This window comes from Chlamydotis macqueenii, chromosome 2 (genome assembly GCF_036417535.1).
Source record: "Chlamydotis macqueenii isolate bChlMac1 chromosome 2, bChlMac1.mat, whole genome shotgun sequence".
NCBI lineage: Eukaryota > Metazoa > Chordata > Aves > Otidiformes > Otididae > Chlamydotis > Chlamydotis macqueenii.
In genome coordinates, this window is record NC_141557.1 from 65,672,048 (window position 1) to 65,687,480 (window position 15,433).

The 15,433-nt window shown below is 37.0% G+C and overlaps 1 protein-coding gene across 2 annotated transcripts in view; it reads right to left on the bottom strand.

The window, feature by feature from the left end:
• CDKAL1 (CDKAL1 threonylcarbamoyladenosine tRNA methylthiotransferase) overlaps positions 1-15,433 on the bottom strand; it is a 416,940-nt gene that overhangs the window by 24,702 nt on the left and 376,805 nt on the right. For both annotated transcript variants that reach the window (XM_086743159.1, XM_086743160.1), the window contains 2 exons: positions 3,627-3,710; positions 200-364 (listed from right to left, as the gene is read on the bottom strand). In XM_086743159.1, coding sequence (XP_086599285.1) covers positions 200-364; positions 3,627-3,710 — 249 coding nt within the window. The remainder of the gene's footprint in view (positions 1-199; positions 365-3,626; positions 3,711-15,433) is intronic.

The window sequence follows — 15,433 nt, forward strand, 5'->3', positions numbered from 1 at the left end:
ACAGTTAGCAAAGTAAAGCTCTCGACATCAGCAAAAACATCTTTTAAATTCAGATTTCAATCTGTCAGGAAAGATTAAAGCTTCACGCATACATAAAAGGGGAACTATAAAATGATAACAGATACATAGCATGGAATCATTATGCTTGAACAGCTGCTGTTTTACCAGCGTAGTAAAGCAGAAAATGTCTTTTACCCACCTCTGTTAAACCAGAAACTTCTCCTTTTGCTAACGGTCTGGTGATGGATGCAGTATAAACTCTGGCATCTGACACTGGTTGCCCCTTCATAAAATGTTTCCCAGCTTCATAAATAGTCACTTCTACCATCTTGCCCATTAACAGAGGATCCTTTGGCACAAGAACCTTTCAAATAAAAATAAAGACATAGTTACTAAATACGACAAAGGACATCAGTGTCTAGCTTCCACTCACAAACCAGATTTTTGATAAACACCAGAGTAAATCCTAAAACTTTAAAATTTTAGTCACCAGCATACATTATATAGCCCTTGACATGCTTGACCAGTAGCATTTCCAGCTTGCATCCTTCAAGAGCTTTGCAGTGTTAGCTCAGGCCTTCTCGACCCGAACTGATTCTGTGAGTTGTGTTTTTTGACTGACGAGAAAGTTGGGCCTGAGTTGCAACATTTGAATCTGGACCCAAACAGTTCCCAAGGGCACCTGTACTACATAATTCTAATAGACTGCTGTAAAGCTTCCTATTTTCATATCTATTCCATGATACTTTTTTTTTTAAATGTTCTTGAGTCTGTAAACGCTTCAGGACAGAAATTATGACCTTGTTTCTGTTTGCCCAAGCCCTTATTTTGATTGCGCAGGTCCTTTCCAGCTGAGATGCATGATTGACAATGAATGCCTATAAAAATGGATGAGTGTGTTTCCTGGGTCAGCAACTAAAGCCACTCTTTCCCAAATTTGCGCAATCATTATATCAGACAGTCCCATAAGAACTTCACAAAAAAAGACACTACATAATAGATATTCCTAGGTCATGCACGTTACAAAAGAAAGAGCATGACGTACAGGAGCAACATTTTTTGCTGGCAGAACAAATGGCATAAAATGGCTCTAAAAATAGAGAAGTAGTTGAAAAAGAAAGTGGAGTCATTTCTCAATTAAACAATGAAAAATAGAACCACAGGGACTTACTTAATCACATTTACTTGAAGTTCAGGCACACACAAATGCAAGCTTTTCAAAAGCACATACCTCTATCTCGACTGTTGGATGCTGAAATCAAAACACCTTAAAATGGTTTGATTTTCAGAGGAAAACTCTGTGCCAACCACATTTGGAAAGCATTTTGTTGCCAAATAGTGCCTCTCCAGTTTCACCTGTGACAAGTGTTGTCCCACTTGGAGGAAATCATCACCAGTAGTTTCCCTTTTTCCCTGAAGGCTCAAGGTGTTCATGACTGTAGGAGCTTAACAGATCCTAGGATTCTGCTAAGCTTCCTAAGCATCTTCCAAGAAAAACAGAAACCTTTGCCTTTCAGAGATGGGCAAGCTGAGACTAATTGGAACTAAGTGGCAAACACAAAGCCAGGATCCTAATATTGAGACAGTATTACAAGGCGACTAGATCACAGTTATTCCTACATAATTCATCTCGGGTAAATTTAAATCAAAGGAAAATTAAGTAACTAAGTATCATTGGGCCCGTGACCTCTGTCAGTCTTGGTATCCTCATATGCAAAATGGCAGTAACTAAATACAGATCCTCAGGGACAGACACGGGGATACGACTACTAAGTTAAGGGAAAGAAAGAGGTTAAATGGAAATATCTGCAAGGTACTGTAACAATCAAGCAGCCAGGCTTGGTGTACACTCATACATTTTTCTGATATAAGTATTTGTGAGGAAAAAATCCCCAACCATATTTCTGAGAAACAAAGTTATACCAATGGAAACCCTTATCTTGACTATTGTTCTGGCAAAATGCCCTTTGATGGGTTTAGAGTACTCTGTTCAATGAACTACTTCAAACTGCATCACCAAAGCCTCCACAAACTAAGTGGCAGGTCTACCAGGAAGCCTGTCAGCATAGCTCTATTGATGTGGCTTTAATAGAAAATTCTTTTAATATAGATGAGCCTCATGATGAAAGAACAGGTTTGATAACTATTTGAGTTAACAGAACATTACACCAGGACTCTGAGTTTCAGCTTCCAAAGTACAATATGATATTTAGTGACTCAAGAGAGATTTTTAATTTACTATCTTTACATTTACTGTTATTAAAGTTAGTCACTAGTGCCAAGTCTTGTGCTCACCTGGGCAAACAACAGAATATTACCCTTGCCAAATATGCCACACATAAGATTTTTAGGGAAAAGACACGCATTTTAATAATAAAAAGTATTTTTTTCATAATAAAATTTAAAATTACTCCCTATGTTATTACTCGTATTTCATGTATTCTTTAACAGTCCCAATCAGGAGATGTATTAGGTGCTGAACAAACATCCCACAAAACATCAACACTTTTTTTTTTCTGCACATACTGTTTTTCCTTTAATTAATGAAACTTTCATAAAACAGGCATTGAACACTAAAAAGCCCCAAGCAATTTCTTTTTAATCTCTATATGGAAAACCATGTTCCTCAAATCTGACTGACAAGCTACAAAGGCAAGGAACAGCACTATGCAAGACTCAGAGGTTAAAGACGTAATGAAAGAAAAAAGATATTAAAAAAAATACTGAGAAAAAATAACTGGTGAACCAGATATCTAATAGAAACAGATATTTCAAGAGCTGTAATGTTATTAACTATTAAGCAAAAATAAATAAATAAATGGTGTAACATAACCTAGAACCAGAAGAAAGCACTATTGGTGACTATATAAGCAGAGCCATCATCAATAGCCTCTCCAGGTTCAGATAACTGAATAACTACAGATAGCAAAGGTAAACTGTACACACCTCAGCACAGAAAATGGAGAGCAAGCCAAAGGAAAAATCAGAACTAAATCAGGATGGTTCAGAGAAGTCAATTTTATTGGTTTTCAGCAAGTCATCTAAATTTGAGCAAAAACAATAATTTTCTGAAATAGATGCTGTCCTTCCTTCCTAGCTCAAAGATTATGCTTCTGTGTGGAAAGAATTAACTTATAGAAAGTATATAGAAGGAAATACAACATACCAGGCTGAAGTGTTAATCTAAAGAAGTTTAAGACCCTTCCTACTGTTTGAATGTTTGTTTTTTTTTTTTCCAAAGTGTATCGCCTGAAAGGATTTTCTGAAAGATGTATGGAAATTATCAAGATTCAACTATTCAGAAAACAATGGAGACACAGAAATTAAAATTACTGCAATAATTAACAGCTTCTTAAACCATTCAAACAATGTTATTTGCATATATAGCTTGTATCCTCCTTATGCTGTATACTCAAAGAGCTGCTATGCATTTCTTAACATAAATTCAGGTAAATTGTATTTAGAATACAGAACAAAATATTTTGCAAGCAAGGCTTTATGGTCATAGCTTTCCTGTAAAGCTTCTTATTTTTTCACTTGTTTTTTTCACTGTGGTACACTGTTAATGAGATTATCAGAAAGCAAAGATAAAACAAAAACACATTATTTTCTGTCTTTAACCATACCTGCTCATAGAAAGGATTGTGAGCAACATAATAATTAGAATCAAAGGATTCTTCTGTTACCAGAACTCTCTGCCTCTCACCAACCTGGAAAATAAAAGACAAGAGATTACTCAGAAAACAAAAATAATGAATTACACTCAGAAGAGAGCTGCGACAAAAAAACACTCTTAGTAAAAGTAATTGAACTCTCTGAGGAAATTCTGTGTCAGCAAGAAAGCGGGGCAGAGAGCGCCTCAGTTCAAACTGTCTACAATTGACAGGGTTAAACGTCAGAACTGAGGGCTAGAACTGTGGTACTGCAATGGCTTAATATGAAAATCCAGCTCAGAACTATGAACTCATTTTTACTTATTAACACAATAACAAATAAAAACGTCAGATGTGCACACAGTCCGTTACAACTTCATCCAATTAATGAAAAAACTCCCCTTCAGCATAAAACTCTGCAATCAATCACAGAAAAGGTAACACTCCCTCCCCACCAACAGCCCTATGACAAACAAAACAACTCGAGCACCTGAGAGAAGCAGGGAACTGAAGCACACCGCACACCTTCTAGATGCCACCAAGCTCATCTATTTGCCTTTTTTTTTTAAAAGACATGCTTGTTATTTACAATGATCAGGCATCGCTTTATCCCTTCTTGGTGATTTCAGGAAGCTGTACTCATGAGATCACATTGATTTCCATGACAGTGGAGTCAACATTGCATATTAGAAAGACTCAAGGAAGAAGAGTTTTTAACCCCTCACAGAGTGATATTAAAGGCCAAATAAAACAGTGGGCTGGAAAGCCCAGTGTTTCAATTATACGTCCCAGCTTTCCAATGCACTAACAGGGTCTAAAGGAAGCACCACTTTTACAATTAGTTAAACGGAAAACCCTGAGACAAATCAGTTGCATTTAGCTGTGAAGTACATATGAATCAAAATGTGACTTTCCCCAAAGTTCTAAATCCCCCACACAATATCTTTTGATTTTGTCTATTACTGAGTTGTATAATGAAGTTTATAGCCTAATTTCTGCAACCTGGGAGGATATTTAGCTCCCATTTTTAGTCTGAGGACATCTCTGTTGTTTTACATCTAAATGTGCCCTGGATTATTTCCAAACTATCTGACAAACACATTCTGTAAATTACAACTGTCTAGGAAGTTAAATTTACTCACTGCTTTATTGCTGTCACTATTTTGAGAATCAAAAATGGTTTCACATTTCACTCCAAACTTAAAATCTGTGTGCAAAGCCACATTCAAGACCCTTCCCTCTCCCTGTAAGTCTTCTACCACATCCTAGTAGCAGCTGCTATGTAGAAGTTTTAAGGCCTCCATTGTAAGGTCGACGTGAATTAGCACGAAGAGGCAGATCAGATAATAAGGATTTGATGATTTAAGGTACAAGCAGCAAAAGATAAGATTAGGATTTTCTCTAACAGTCAATGGCAGAAAAAAGAACATGGAGAAATAAGACCAGCAATATCGCATCTACATTACAGCACATAGATACTGTATATATATGCATATACATATGTAATTCTCCACTCGCCAAACAGAAAGACCTCCTGGAAAAACTCCTGCTTCCCCTTCTCTGTTCATGTACCTGGAGCATTCCCAAAGTAAACCCTGGAGAGCAGCGGAGCGACTGAGCATCCAGCTCATCTCCCCAAAGTCACTTAGTGTTAATTCCCTGGGACCATAAGTGTGGGGTACACAGTAGAAGGGGCACAAGCCCTGAGTTACAGACCCAGTAACAGAATCCTAATAGTAGAAAGCAGGTATATTTTTGCATAGTTTTAAGATGTGTTTAAGAGTTGTTTATAGCATATTTAATATTTCCATCAGTGCTTCTCTGGAAAGCCTGCAATTACAAATAACAATAGATAGAATATACTCAAATTTTAGTAACCTAAATCCAGTGTAACTGTTTACCATTTGTCTAAACAGTGAGGTGCTTTTTTTCTTTCAAGAAAACAGTTGTTCAATTCAAATCCCCAGAGGAGTTTTGCAAATACATGTCAAGAAGGCACTGGAGATAACTACACCAGTAATAAGAGTACAGGGAATGTTTCCACTGAACTGAGAGGTTTTGTTGTCTCTATAATATTTCAGACCATTCCTTTTAAAATCACAAGCCAGTACGGTACTGTAGTCTACTACAGCAGAAAGTCTCAGATGTCACACAATATTATGAAAAAGAAGAGGACGAAATGTTAGATAAGTAACACGCACCCTTGGGGAAACATGCTACCACTGAAACACCAAGGCCAACCACTAAATCATGTCCTCCCATTGTATTCGTTATTTACCAATACCATAACTTAGCAAAAGTGGCTGAAAGCAATTCTGGGTCTGTAACTCATTTCACAGTTATCTTGTGGTTCTCTGGTTCTCTCTAGTCATAACGTTCTACCTTCTTCACCTCTGTGAATCCTGCCTCTGAGGCAGTCTAAGCTACGTGTGTTATCTCCATACTCTCAGATGACAGAACGGCAAGCATGGTATGAAAAAAAAAAAAAAAAAAGTCAGAAGGAAGAAGAGAAGGACACTTGTGTTTGACCAGTTGATGTAAGCAGTGATTTCTTCAGAGACACATTGCCAGTTTTTCTTATCGTTGCTTCCATGAGCAAAAAGAGGTCAAGTCTCCAGGTCTCAGTGGGGCAGACAGAGCTTCTGGACTCAGAATTTCTCATGAATGTGAGGAAATCAGGAAGACTGAATTCATCTCATTGCATCAAAATTGTGGCACTGAGTACCACAAGCGCAGAGGAGCTGAACAGCCTATACCAATTAACTATACACACAGACAAGACTGAGACGGCATACTGTAAGGAGTGCAGGTAAACCCAGTAATTCCTCACTTGCTCAAGTTACTGGATCTGTAGGCTTGGCCAAGACTGAGCTCACAGAGAAAGATGATATTCAGCTATTTGCAGACTCTTTTACCATAACAACAGAAAAGGCAAATTCCATTTAATGAGTCAGTCCATTGGGTATTCATGATCTACAAGACTAATTGGCTACATGCATTTGTAAGGCGGAAAATGACTATCCTGCATCCAAGTATAATTGAGAAGAAATATAAGTATGCAGAATGTATCTTTGGTATTGAAATTTGTTCAAGAAGTAGAATATGTCATCATTTCTGCAATTATTCCCCTGGGATCTCTAAGTGCCTAAGCTTCACCTCTCTCAGAAATAATTTAAATATGCAGAAACCAGACATGATATCTAATAACAGTCATAATTATAATAACCTTTGATGATTTTTTTCAGGCATGTACCAGCAGAAGTAATTCAGTATCTTGTTTTTATTCCTATTCTTTCATGTGCTTCCACAGGTATGCATGAGTTCCAGCTCTCAGGGAACTACAATTCTGACAAAGCATCTGGAAAATCAGCCCTAGAATCTCAGTTTGGAAAGATTTCTATAGAACCAGGATTTTTTTTTTTTTCTTTATGGAGGAGAGCATGAAAATAACAATGAATGATAGTGAAAAACTTGCCTGGCAACCTCCCCCATCCCAAGTCGGCCTGGTCACATCATTTACACATGGAGAATTTGTTTTCACTGAAAATAACGCAACAATTGCTGCTGCTCCTATCACTTCCTACACTGCAACAGTTGCCAGCTAGTTCGTAAATCTCAGAATTACTAATCAAAAACCTATGAACTTTTATTTCATTTTCATTTCTCCTACAGGAAAGTCTGACATGATAATTCTATAACTCAGTTTTTCCTTTACTGAATACCATAAAAATCAGCTTTTCCAGTTGGCTGATTTTCTAAAATGAATGGATGGTAAGAAATGTCAAACATTCTTCTTGGCTGCAGTCAAATCAGGTTTGTTTTTTAAACCAAAACTCACTGAATCACATAAAACACAAGACTGTTTTTAAATTCTACATATTATGGGTGTAAAAGAAGAGCTTTGACAGAATATTGCTATGTAACGTCAACAATGGCCTACTGCAATCATACTCAGATAACGTATACTCCTCATCTTTTTTTAGTTAATGAAAATTATAATTTTCCAGTTTGATTCATTACTCATTACTGCCAGAGCATGTGGCACATGATCTTTCCCACTGTTTCCTTATTGTTCTTTTATCTGAATTTTGCCAGTTTTGTTTTTAAGAGTCTCTGGCTAAAAAAAAATAAATTAATAACCACTGTATTTCCATACTTCTCCCATAGAAGAAGGCACACTGCACACACAGCCATCTCCATCAATTTAGAGATAGCTGCCAAAGCCTCCTTTCAGGTTGAGTTCAATTCATAGTGGAATCGATGAGCACCTCTCCATTCGTGTTGAAGGAGGCTGGCTTGGATTCTGACCTCAAACATTGTGGAACAAACTCAGTGCAAGGCTCGGAAGTCACACAAAACCTACCTTCCTTTATTGTTATTTAAATATATCATAAAGAAGGCAACAAAAAATACACCCTGTCACAGTTTATGTGTGTATTTTTGGCAATTATTCTGATGTACAGAATATTTTGGTAAACACACATATTTTGACCTTCAGTAAGTATAATAAAGTTTAAGCAAAAGTAATATAGAAAGTGTTCCTTCTATACAAATTTTGGCATACTTCACTCCTGATTTTTCAGTTGTGGTCTAATCATGTAAAATAAATATTAATAACTATGCAGATAATGTGTCCTTCTCTATAAAGCAGAGAAGAATTGCTGGACCTTCTTTTTATGAATCACATTAATCCTTCTGTAATTAGAAATCAAATTTCTCTAAAATTGTAATTAAGTATTCCCTAAGCCTTCTATTTATGCATTGTAGGTGTTTTCTCCTCCTGACAGACAAGTCTAGGTGTGCTACAACCTCCCTGTAAAAAAAGACCAAGTCCATAGAAACTTATGACATGCCCCCATTTTGTTGACATCAGAACATATATATTCCAAACTCTCCCTTGTACTTCTTTTTTTCTGCTATTTGGCAGTGCTTCTCCAACATTTAGGGTGTATACACATCTCCCATTCTGAAGGTAACACTGGAGACAAAGAATGGCCTTATCTCAGAGTTTTTCTACAGAGTTGTTAAGGTTTTAGATGTGGAGACTGGAAAGCAGTAACATTAAAACAGTTCAGCTCCTGAGCATAGCAATTTTTATCCCAGGATAAGAATACTTTTCTAGCATACAGCATAGACAGCTGCCACTTTACTAGGGCTTATGCTGCTGTCCAATTCCAGACGGGTGTCTCCTTTTTACTATGTTATGTTTAGTGTATAACCCTGTGCAGAAATGCAGCAGCAGAGTGCCATTAATATTTAGAGTCCTGTATCTTTTACATCATACAAGCATCAATCAATTTACAACATGTGTCTAGCCCATTTTACACCTGATGAAAGAAACAGAGAATCTGACCACTCCAGTGGTGCAGGCAGAATTCAACACATGGGTTTCACGTATCCCTGCTTCCTCCTCCCAAAACTAGATGATGCTGCCTCAGTCCTACAATGCCGCTAATTAGCAAGGAAAACAAAATTCTCGATCTCTTACGTAGCTAATAAAGCTATGTAGGAACTACAAATACATCTGATATAAGATAGTGGATATTACCAGTCCCACTATCTGTACCAGACTGTTTTGTACTTACGTCCAGTGCGGCTAAATTTTACCATTTCACACTTGCTGTGAGTCAGTGTTTTTCCCTGGCTTACGTTGCTCAGGTGTTTTTCAGCCTTGTAAACAGCACTGGGTGGTCGTTTTTGCACACAGGAAAGTACTTGGCTCTTAACTAGAGAAAATCCAGAATCCCAAGTGAAAAGCAGCCAACGTTTATCAAGGTGTCTCATTGCACTGTCAACCAACACAACTGACTTCGTCAAACCATCATTATGCAACGGCCCATCTTTAAACAAAGCTGCAGGAATTTTATTTTAAAGATTACATAAAACGTATGATTTATAAATTATATCTAAGCAAATAGCCTTTTTTTTTGTTTTCCGTTTGTTTTAGGCACGCATGCTTCAGGCATACTGCTCTTTCCAGAATTCAGAATGGACATAGGCAACAGATGCCCACAGGACAAACTCTTTCAACCATTTCCCAGGCTGGCTTGAGGCTGTGCAAGCAGGAAGGAAGGATTAGGTATAAATTAAAGACAGCCAGCTCTAATAGTACACAATCAGCATAATAAAAAAAGTGTCTCAGACCTTCAGCAGCAGGCAATGCAGCTCATTAAAAGTAAGTGAATACCTTCTCTTTGGTCCCCTTAAGAATTTGCTGGCACAGCTACGGGGGAGGGAAAACGTATGGAGAGGAGGAGGCGAGAGATGGAAGTAGACTGCTTCTGTTTTTTGGCCCATTGCTCACGCTCCAGGGTAAATAGATCCTTTCTATTACTGTGCACCTGCATCTGACTGCTTCATTTTGATTTGGTTTCCTGCTGTGAAAATGTAGCTTCTTCCAGCACAGACAAACCCTGCCATGCAGCTCAGATGAAAATTATATTCAGAGATGTGAGCGGTGACCTAAAAATGACAACTGGTCCTCAAAATATCTGATTCCTTTTAAATTCTGTAAGTTTGTATTTTGCTTGTCTCTCCTTTTCACTGCCTAGAAAAGGGGTAATAAAAGCAGCATGTCAAGAACTCTGTTATATTACCTTTCTAAATTTTATTAACTGTGTTCAATATTATAAAATGAAAATAAGTTTTCTGAAATGGGAGACAGATATTGCCTCTTAAAGCAGTCTCTCTAATTTGGATCTTTCTGTTGTATACCTGGGCTTAAGCAGTAAAAGGATGAAGTGGCAGAATTGGGTTTCATTCTGGATCCGACACAATGCAGAAAAGGCACTCTGGCTCTCTCCTTGTGCGCTCTGAAGTTCTGCTTCCACATGTGCAAAGTCCAATTCTGATTGTTACACAGCTCACAGAGTAGTGACCACAAAGCTGGGAAAGTTGCTATAGCAATATAAAATATTATAAGCAGAACTAGTATGTGAGACCATCATGTAGCATGAGCAACTGCCTTAATGTAATACTGGCAAAAGCCTCTCTCCTCTTTTCTCAGATGATCTAACATACCTCATAAAAGTGTGGCAAATATCTACAGAAAAAGTCTAAATGAAAAGATCAGTTCAAAATAGGAACAAGAAACATCTGAATAGGTAAAGTATGTTTAAGGCCTTCCTTTCATACCCATAACAGTTCACAAACAACAAAAAAACCTTGACAAACAGTCTGCCCTTAAGGAAACTTGACATTTAAATTACAAATATAGGAAACTATACTACTAATGCTGATCTTCTAGAATGAAAGATGGAGTTTAGAGGAATCTTTTAAAAATATTTGGAACTTCCAGTCAATTTGGCAATTGCATAGATTCTGGCGGCATGAGTAAACAAATATTTTGCTTTTTTTTTAACAAGCTAAGCCCGTGGTGAAGCGAGGCTACCAAGTTTAAAAATACTATGGTCTTTGTTAGGAAGGGCCATCCTTTCAGCTTCTTCTTTTAATTATTTAAAATTACTTAAGATTGGCTGTTTTTGTTGGAAGCATTTCCTTAAGATAGACTGCGTATTTTCAAGTGATTTAAGCACAATATGAAGTGGCAGTTGCTAAGGCAACAATATGCAATTCCAGTTTCAGTGATCTCTTTTAACAGCTGCATAAGCCCAGACAAGTATTGGTTTATGAGAACTTATAAATCATCTTGGCAAATACCCTATCAAATAACTTCTCCAGAAATTACTTTAGGAACTTGCAATACCAATCTGTTTTCTCAGACTAAAGTCTTGTCTGCACTACAGAAAGAAAACTGCTCACCAGTGGCTCTGTCAGAAGGGTGCTGATGTAGCACAGACCGATGTAATACTGTGCTCATCACAGATTCAGCATCACCAGCTGCTGGAGATAATTGTCAGTAATAATAATAAAAGGCCCTAACATAAGTGTAACTTCAGTAAACCGCAGGCAGAACTGCACATCGCTTCCTCATAGACAGGAGAAAGCAAGAAAAAGTTGGGAGTAGGTGAAAATACTGGGTGCAAGAATACAGACAACAAAGTGAAGGTAGCATCAACATAAATAAACAGCCAATATCGTCTTCCCTGACATGATACTGGAATCCCCACAGTGAGACTGGATGCTCTTAGAATAGTCTAATATTTCTAATTCTCTGCAAAATATCAATATATTTTTTTCTGCGCATCCTACAATTGAAGCCGTTCTCCGTTTATCCCATCTGAGATCACAGGAAGAGCAGATAGAACAAAACAGAAAAAAAAAGGTCCAAAATTGCCCTGTATGCAAATCCAAACAGAACTCTTCCCCAGAATCCACTAAAAGCTGTATTAATACATTTAACAACACACAAAATATGTACCATAACATTGCTGCAAGCTAATTAACTTAGAATTCAAAATGGTGGCACTAGCTGAAAGAGTTAAAAGAAAGGGTATAAATATGTATCAGCTTTCTTTTCAAAAGAATAATAAAACTCCCTTTGCATACATGAATCACAGGCTACTAACAAAAGCATCTGAACATCGTCAGAAGCTGATAATGTTAATGAGGATAGGATAATGATATTATTTTCTTTTATTCTGAAGGTAGCCAAGATATGATCAAAAATTACACACTTCAGGGGTTTTCTTCAATCTAAGGCAAGGTAAGACCCTAGAACTGCTGACACTTCTAGAGGCATAGTGCTGAATGACAAATAACATCAAGGGCTTACAGAGGGACCAAAGTGAATGATTCATTAAAGAGAGATAAATGTAGCGTGACTTCATGTTGTTTAGAATTTTATAGTCACTACTGTCAAACTAGTTGTGATGCATTTTACTATTTTTAAACAGTACGCCGATTATTTGCATATCAAAAAAGGTAACAAAAAAAAGCCCCTCTTCAGTAGCATACTAGAATAATAATTCTGACCAATTCTTTGTTATCGATTAAAGGAAGTTAACAAAGATCAGTTCAAGAAAATTGTAAGATAAATCTAGAAGAAAAAGAAAAAAAATTACTGTGGACTAAATTTTTCCTTCTAACGTCTTCTTTATTACCTACTCAATTCTCAAGGCTATGCATAAAGTTATCACAGAAATCTCAATTGTGTGCTGTTGTATATGCCTCAGCACACTACCTTTTGCATAACATCAGAAACAAACACGTCAAATTAAAGGCCTCACTACTTTGTAAGTTCTCTTCAACACCTATACCACTGTGTGCAACTTTCTCCTCTTTAGAAAAGTCCTTACTTAACATAGATAGTAAGAAATACTTAAAAATTGGAAGACGCTAGGGTTTTCTACAGTCTTTCAAATTAAGCACCAACATCCTATGCTGTAGTTGAACTTTAACAAAACAAAAAGTTAAACAAGCTGCACAATTTAATTGCAAGTGAAATTAATTATTAAGACGGATCAACAAGAAATACGCTATAATCTCTAATGCAGATGTTAAGACCATAATATAAACCTTTCTAAAAACCTAGTTTTTAATAACAAATGACAGCTGACATCAATATTTTGGCTGCAGTTCTGTGCTTGCCACATCACTCATCAGACTATTAAGCTCTCACCTAGCAGCTTCTGAATTCCAAACCAAGTGTATCGGTTATGTTATCAATAAAATTAATACAATGATTTGGATACAGACACTAAACAATACAGTAACTAGACACACCTAAAACTTCTTACAGTGCAAAGCCTTTCTAACTGAAGAGTAGCTGAAAAAAAAAAAAGGTTCTTCAGCAATGGTGTGACTGATCTTTTTAGCCTTCTGTGGGGGTACAGCAAGACGAACAATTAGTGTACATGAAAATGGAGATTGAGAGGGAGCTGTACACATTGCTCAACAGTCTCGAACAGTCAAGAAAGGAGTGGCTCTGCCTGTCTTTACAATCTTTGCCAAGCATCCTCAAAGCAGGCTGATTGCTGTGAAACAGAGCCTCAAGAATAAATTATTTGCTTAGGCCTCTGTGACAAAAGCCTGATAGAATGTGCCATGTAAATACAACAATTCTCCAAAGAAAACAAAAATATTATTTCAAATGTCTATTTATGGTCATTCCCTTTTGTAAGTAATCTGCAATTAATCACAGTCAAAATGCAACATAGAATCAGAGGCATAGGAAACAAATCACCATTCATTAAAACAAATGTATTAATGAATGGGGCACCCTAGGCAGAAATCACTGTTGTATTCCCATAACTACTATCAATCCTGTATTCTGATTTTCTCAAAGCTAGATATATGAAGTCCATACATTTGCTTTCACTGTTGCCTTCATTCAATCTTGGATTGTTTCAGAAGGTCAGTAGTATGCAGCATTTTATTTTCCTACCCTGTCTGTTTTCCTCTTCTGTGCTTCCTCCTTTCAGAGGACTATTTTCCCCATACCTGACTGGAATGAAAAAACTGTGTAAGACTAAACAACATTCTTTCTGCTGAGAAAAACGCTTCAGCAAGTTTAGACTAAAAACTCAAGAACAGGAAGACTTCTCCTAGCTTCTTTCCTCCTTCTGCCTACATCTTACTGAACTGTCCAGCGTGTAATTTTATCTTAATTTTCTACAACACCTGGCTTGAGACAATTGCTCTTTTTATTTTCCCTGAAAATTGCTCTGCTCTGTAAGACATGCCTCATACGAACATGCCTCACACATGCAAGAGGAAGCACAAACTATTGCTTTAGTTTCATCCACATTAAGATGTTTTGAGCATGGAGGAGAAAAAGCAACATCCCCATGAAAAAAATGAAGCTTACTGTTCTTCTTTCAAAATCTATGCCCCTTTCCCCTTCTACACCTCTCTAATGTACAACAGTAAAGTCATCAACACAACAAGCAGCAGGTTTTCAAAGGCAAAATGCCAGTAATTAACCCCAAACTGCCTTTAAAACAATTGAGATGGGGCACAGTATGAGCCAGTCCTAGGTCATCTTAGTCACTCTTACACTGTAACAGCCAACTGTGAATTCTCCAAAGAGAATTCCGGATCAGAATCAGCCGCTCATCACTTGTGTTTTACCTCTTTATGACAGAAGTAGCAAGAAGACAAACTATTTTCTGTGAGTTTACCACACAAAACAGATACATAAAATAGGAGCAAAGAATGATATTTAGATTTTATACTGTTTCATGTAATTATAAAAACAAAGCTGCTTGACATAATAGCTACAGCTGGGTTCACCAGCTACACTGGTGAACAGGTCTGGGCTGATCCATGCTTCATAGTGCACAAGCAAAAAACATCGCCAAAAAAGCCAGCATGGGGTCTACAGCTTTAGCACAGCATAGTAAAGAAATGGGAACGAAGCTTACTGTCTGAAAATAAGGCAGCTCCCGGCTAAAAGACTGTTTCTTTCTCCTAAAGGATGTAGTAGAAATAGCAGCACAATTTACCCTGTTAAAATGTCGTAGCTTCACATAAACTAATTATTTTTATCAGTTCTAGCTAACATAAAATTTTAGCCTGTATCTCCTGCATCCAACTGATTCTCCACATATTTGCACTGTAGTCCTTCTCGCTTTCCTAGCTATTATGGTAGAAATGATACAAACATGTCAGGGTCTCTCAGGTTTCTCAAGCTCTAGAAACTTGACAGGGATTACAGTAAAGGCAGGGATCAGCAATGGAAAACTGTACACAAATTTGAGAATTATTGGAAGTTTTGTTTAAATATTTGTAATTGCAGAACTTTCAAACAAAAAAAAAAGTGGCCAATGTACTTGCTTCTTACTAATTTTTTTTAAAGATTCTCTGTTCTTCATTAAATATTACAAAAAATGAAATACATAAATTCTTTTTATTTATGGTTGGACAAAGTTGGTATTGTC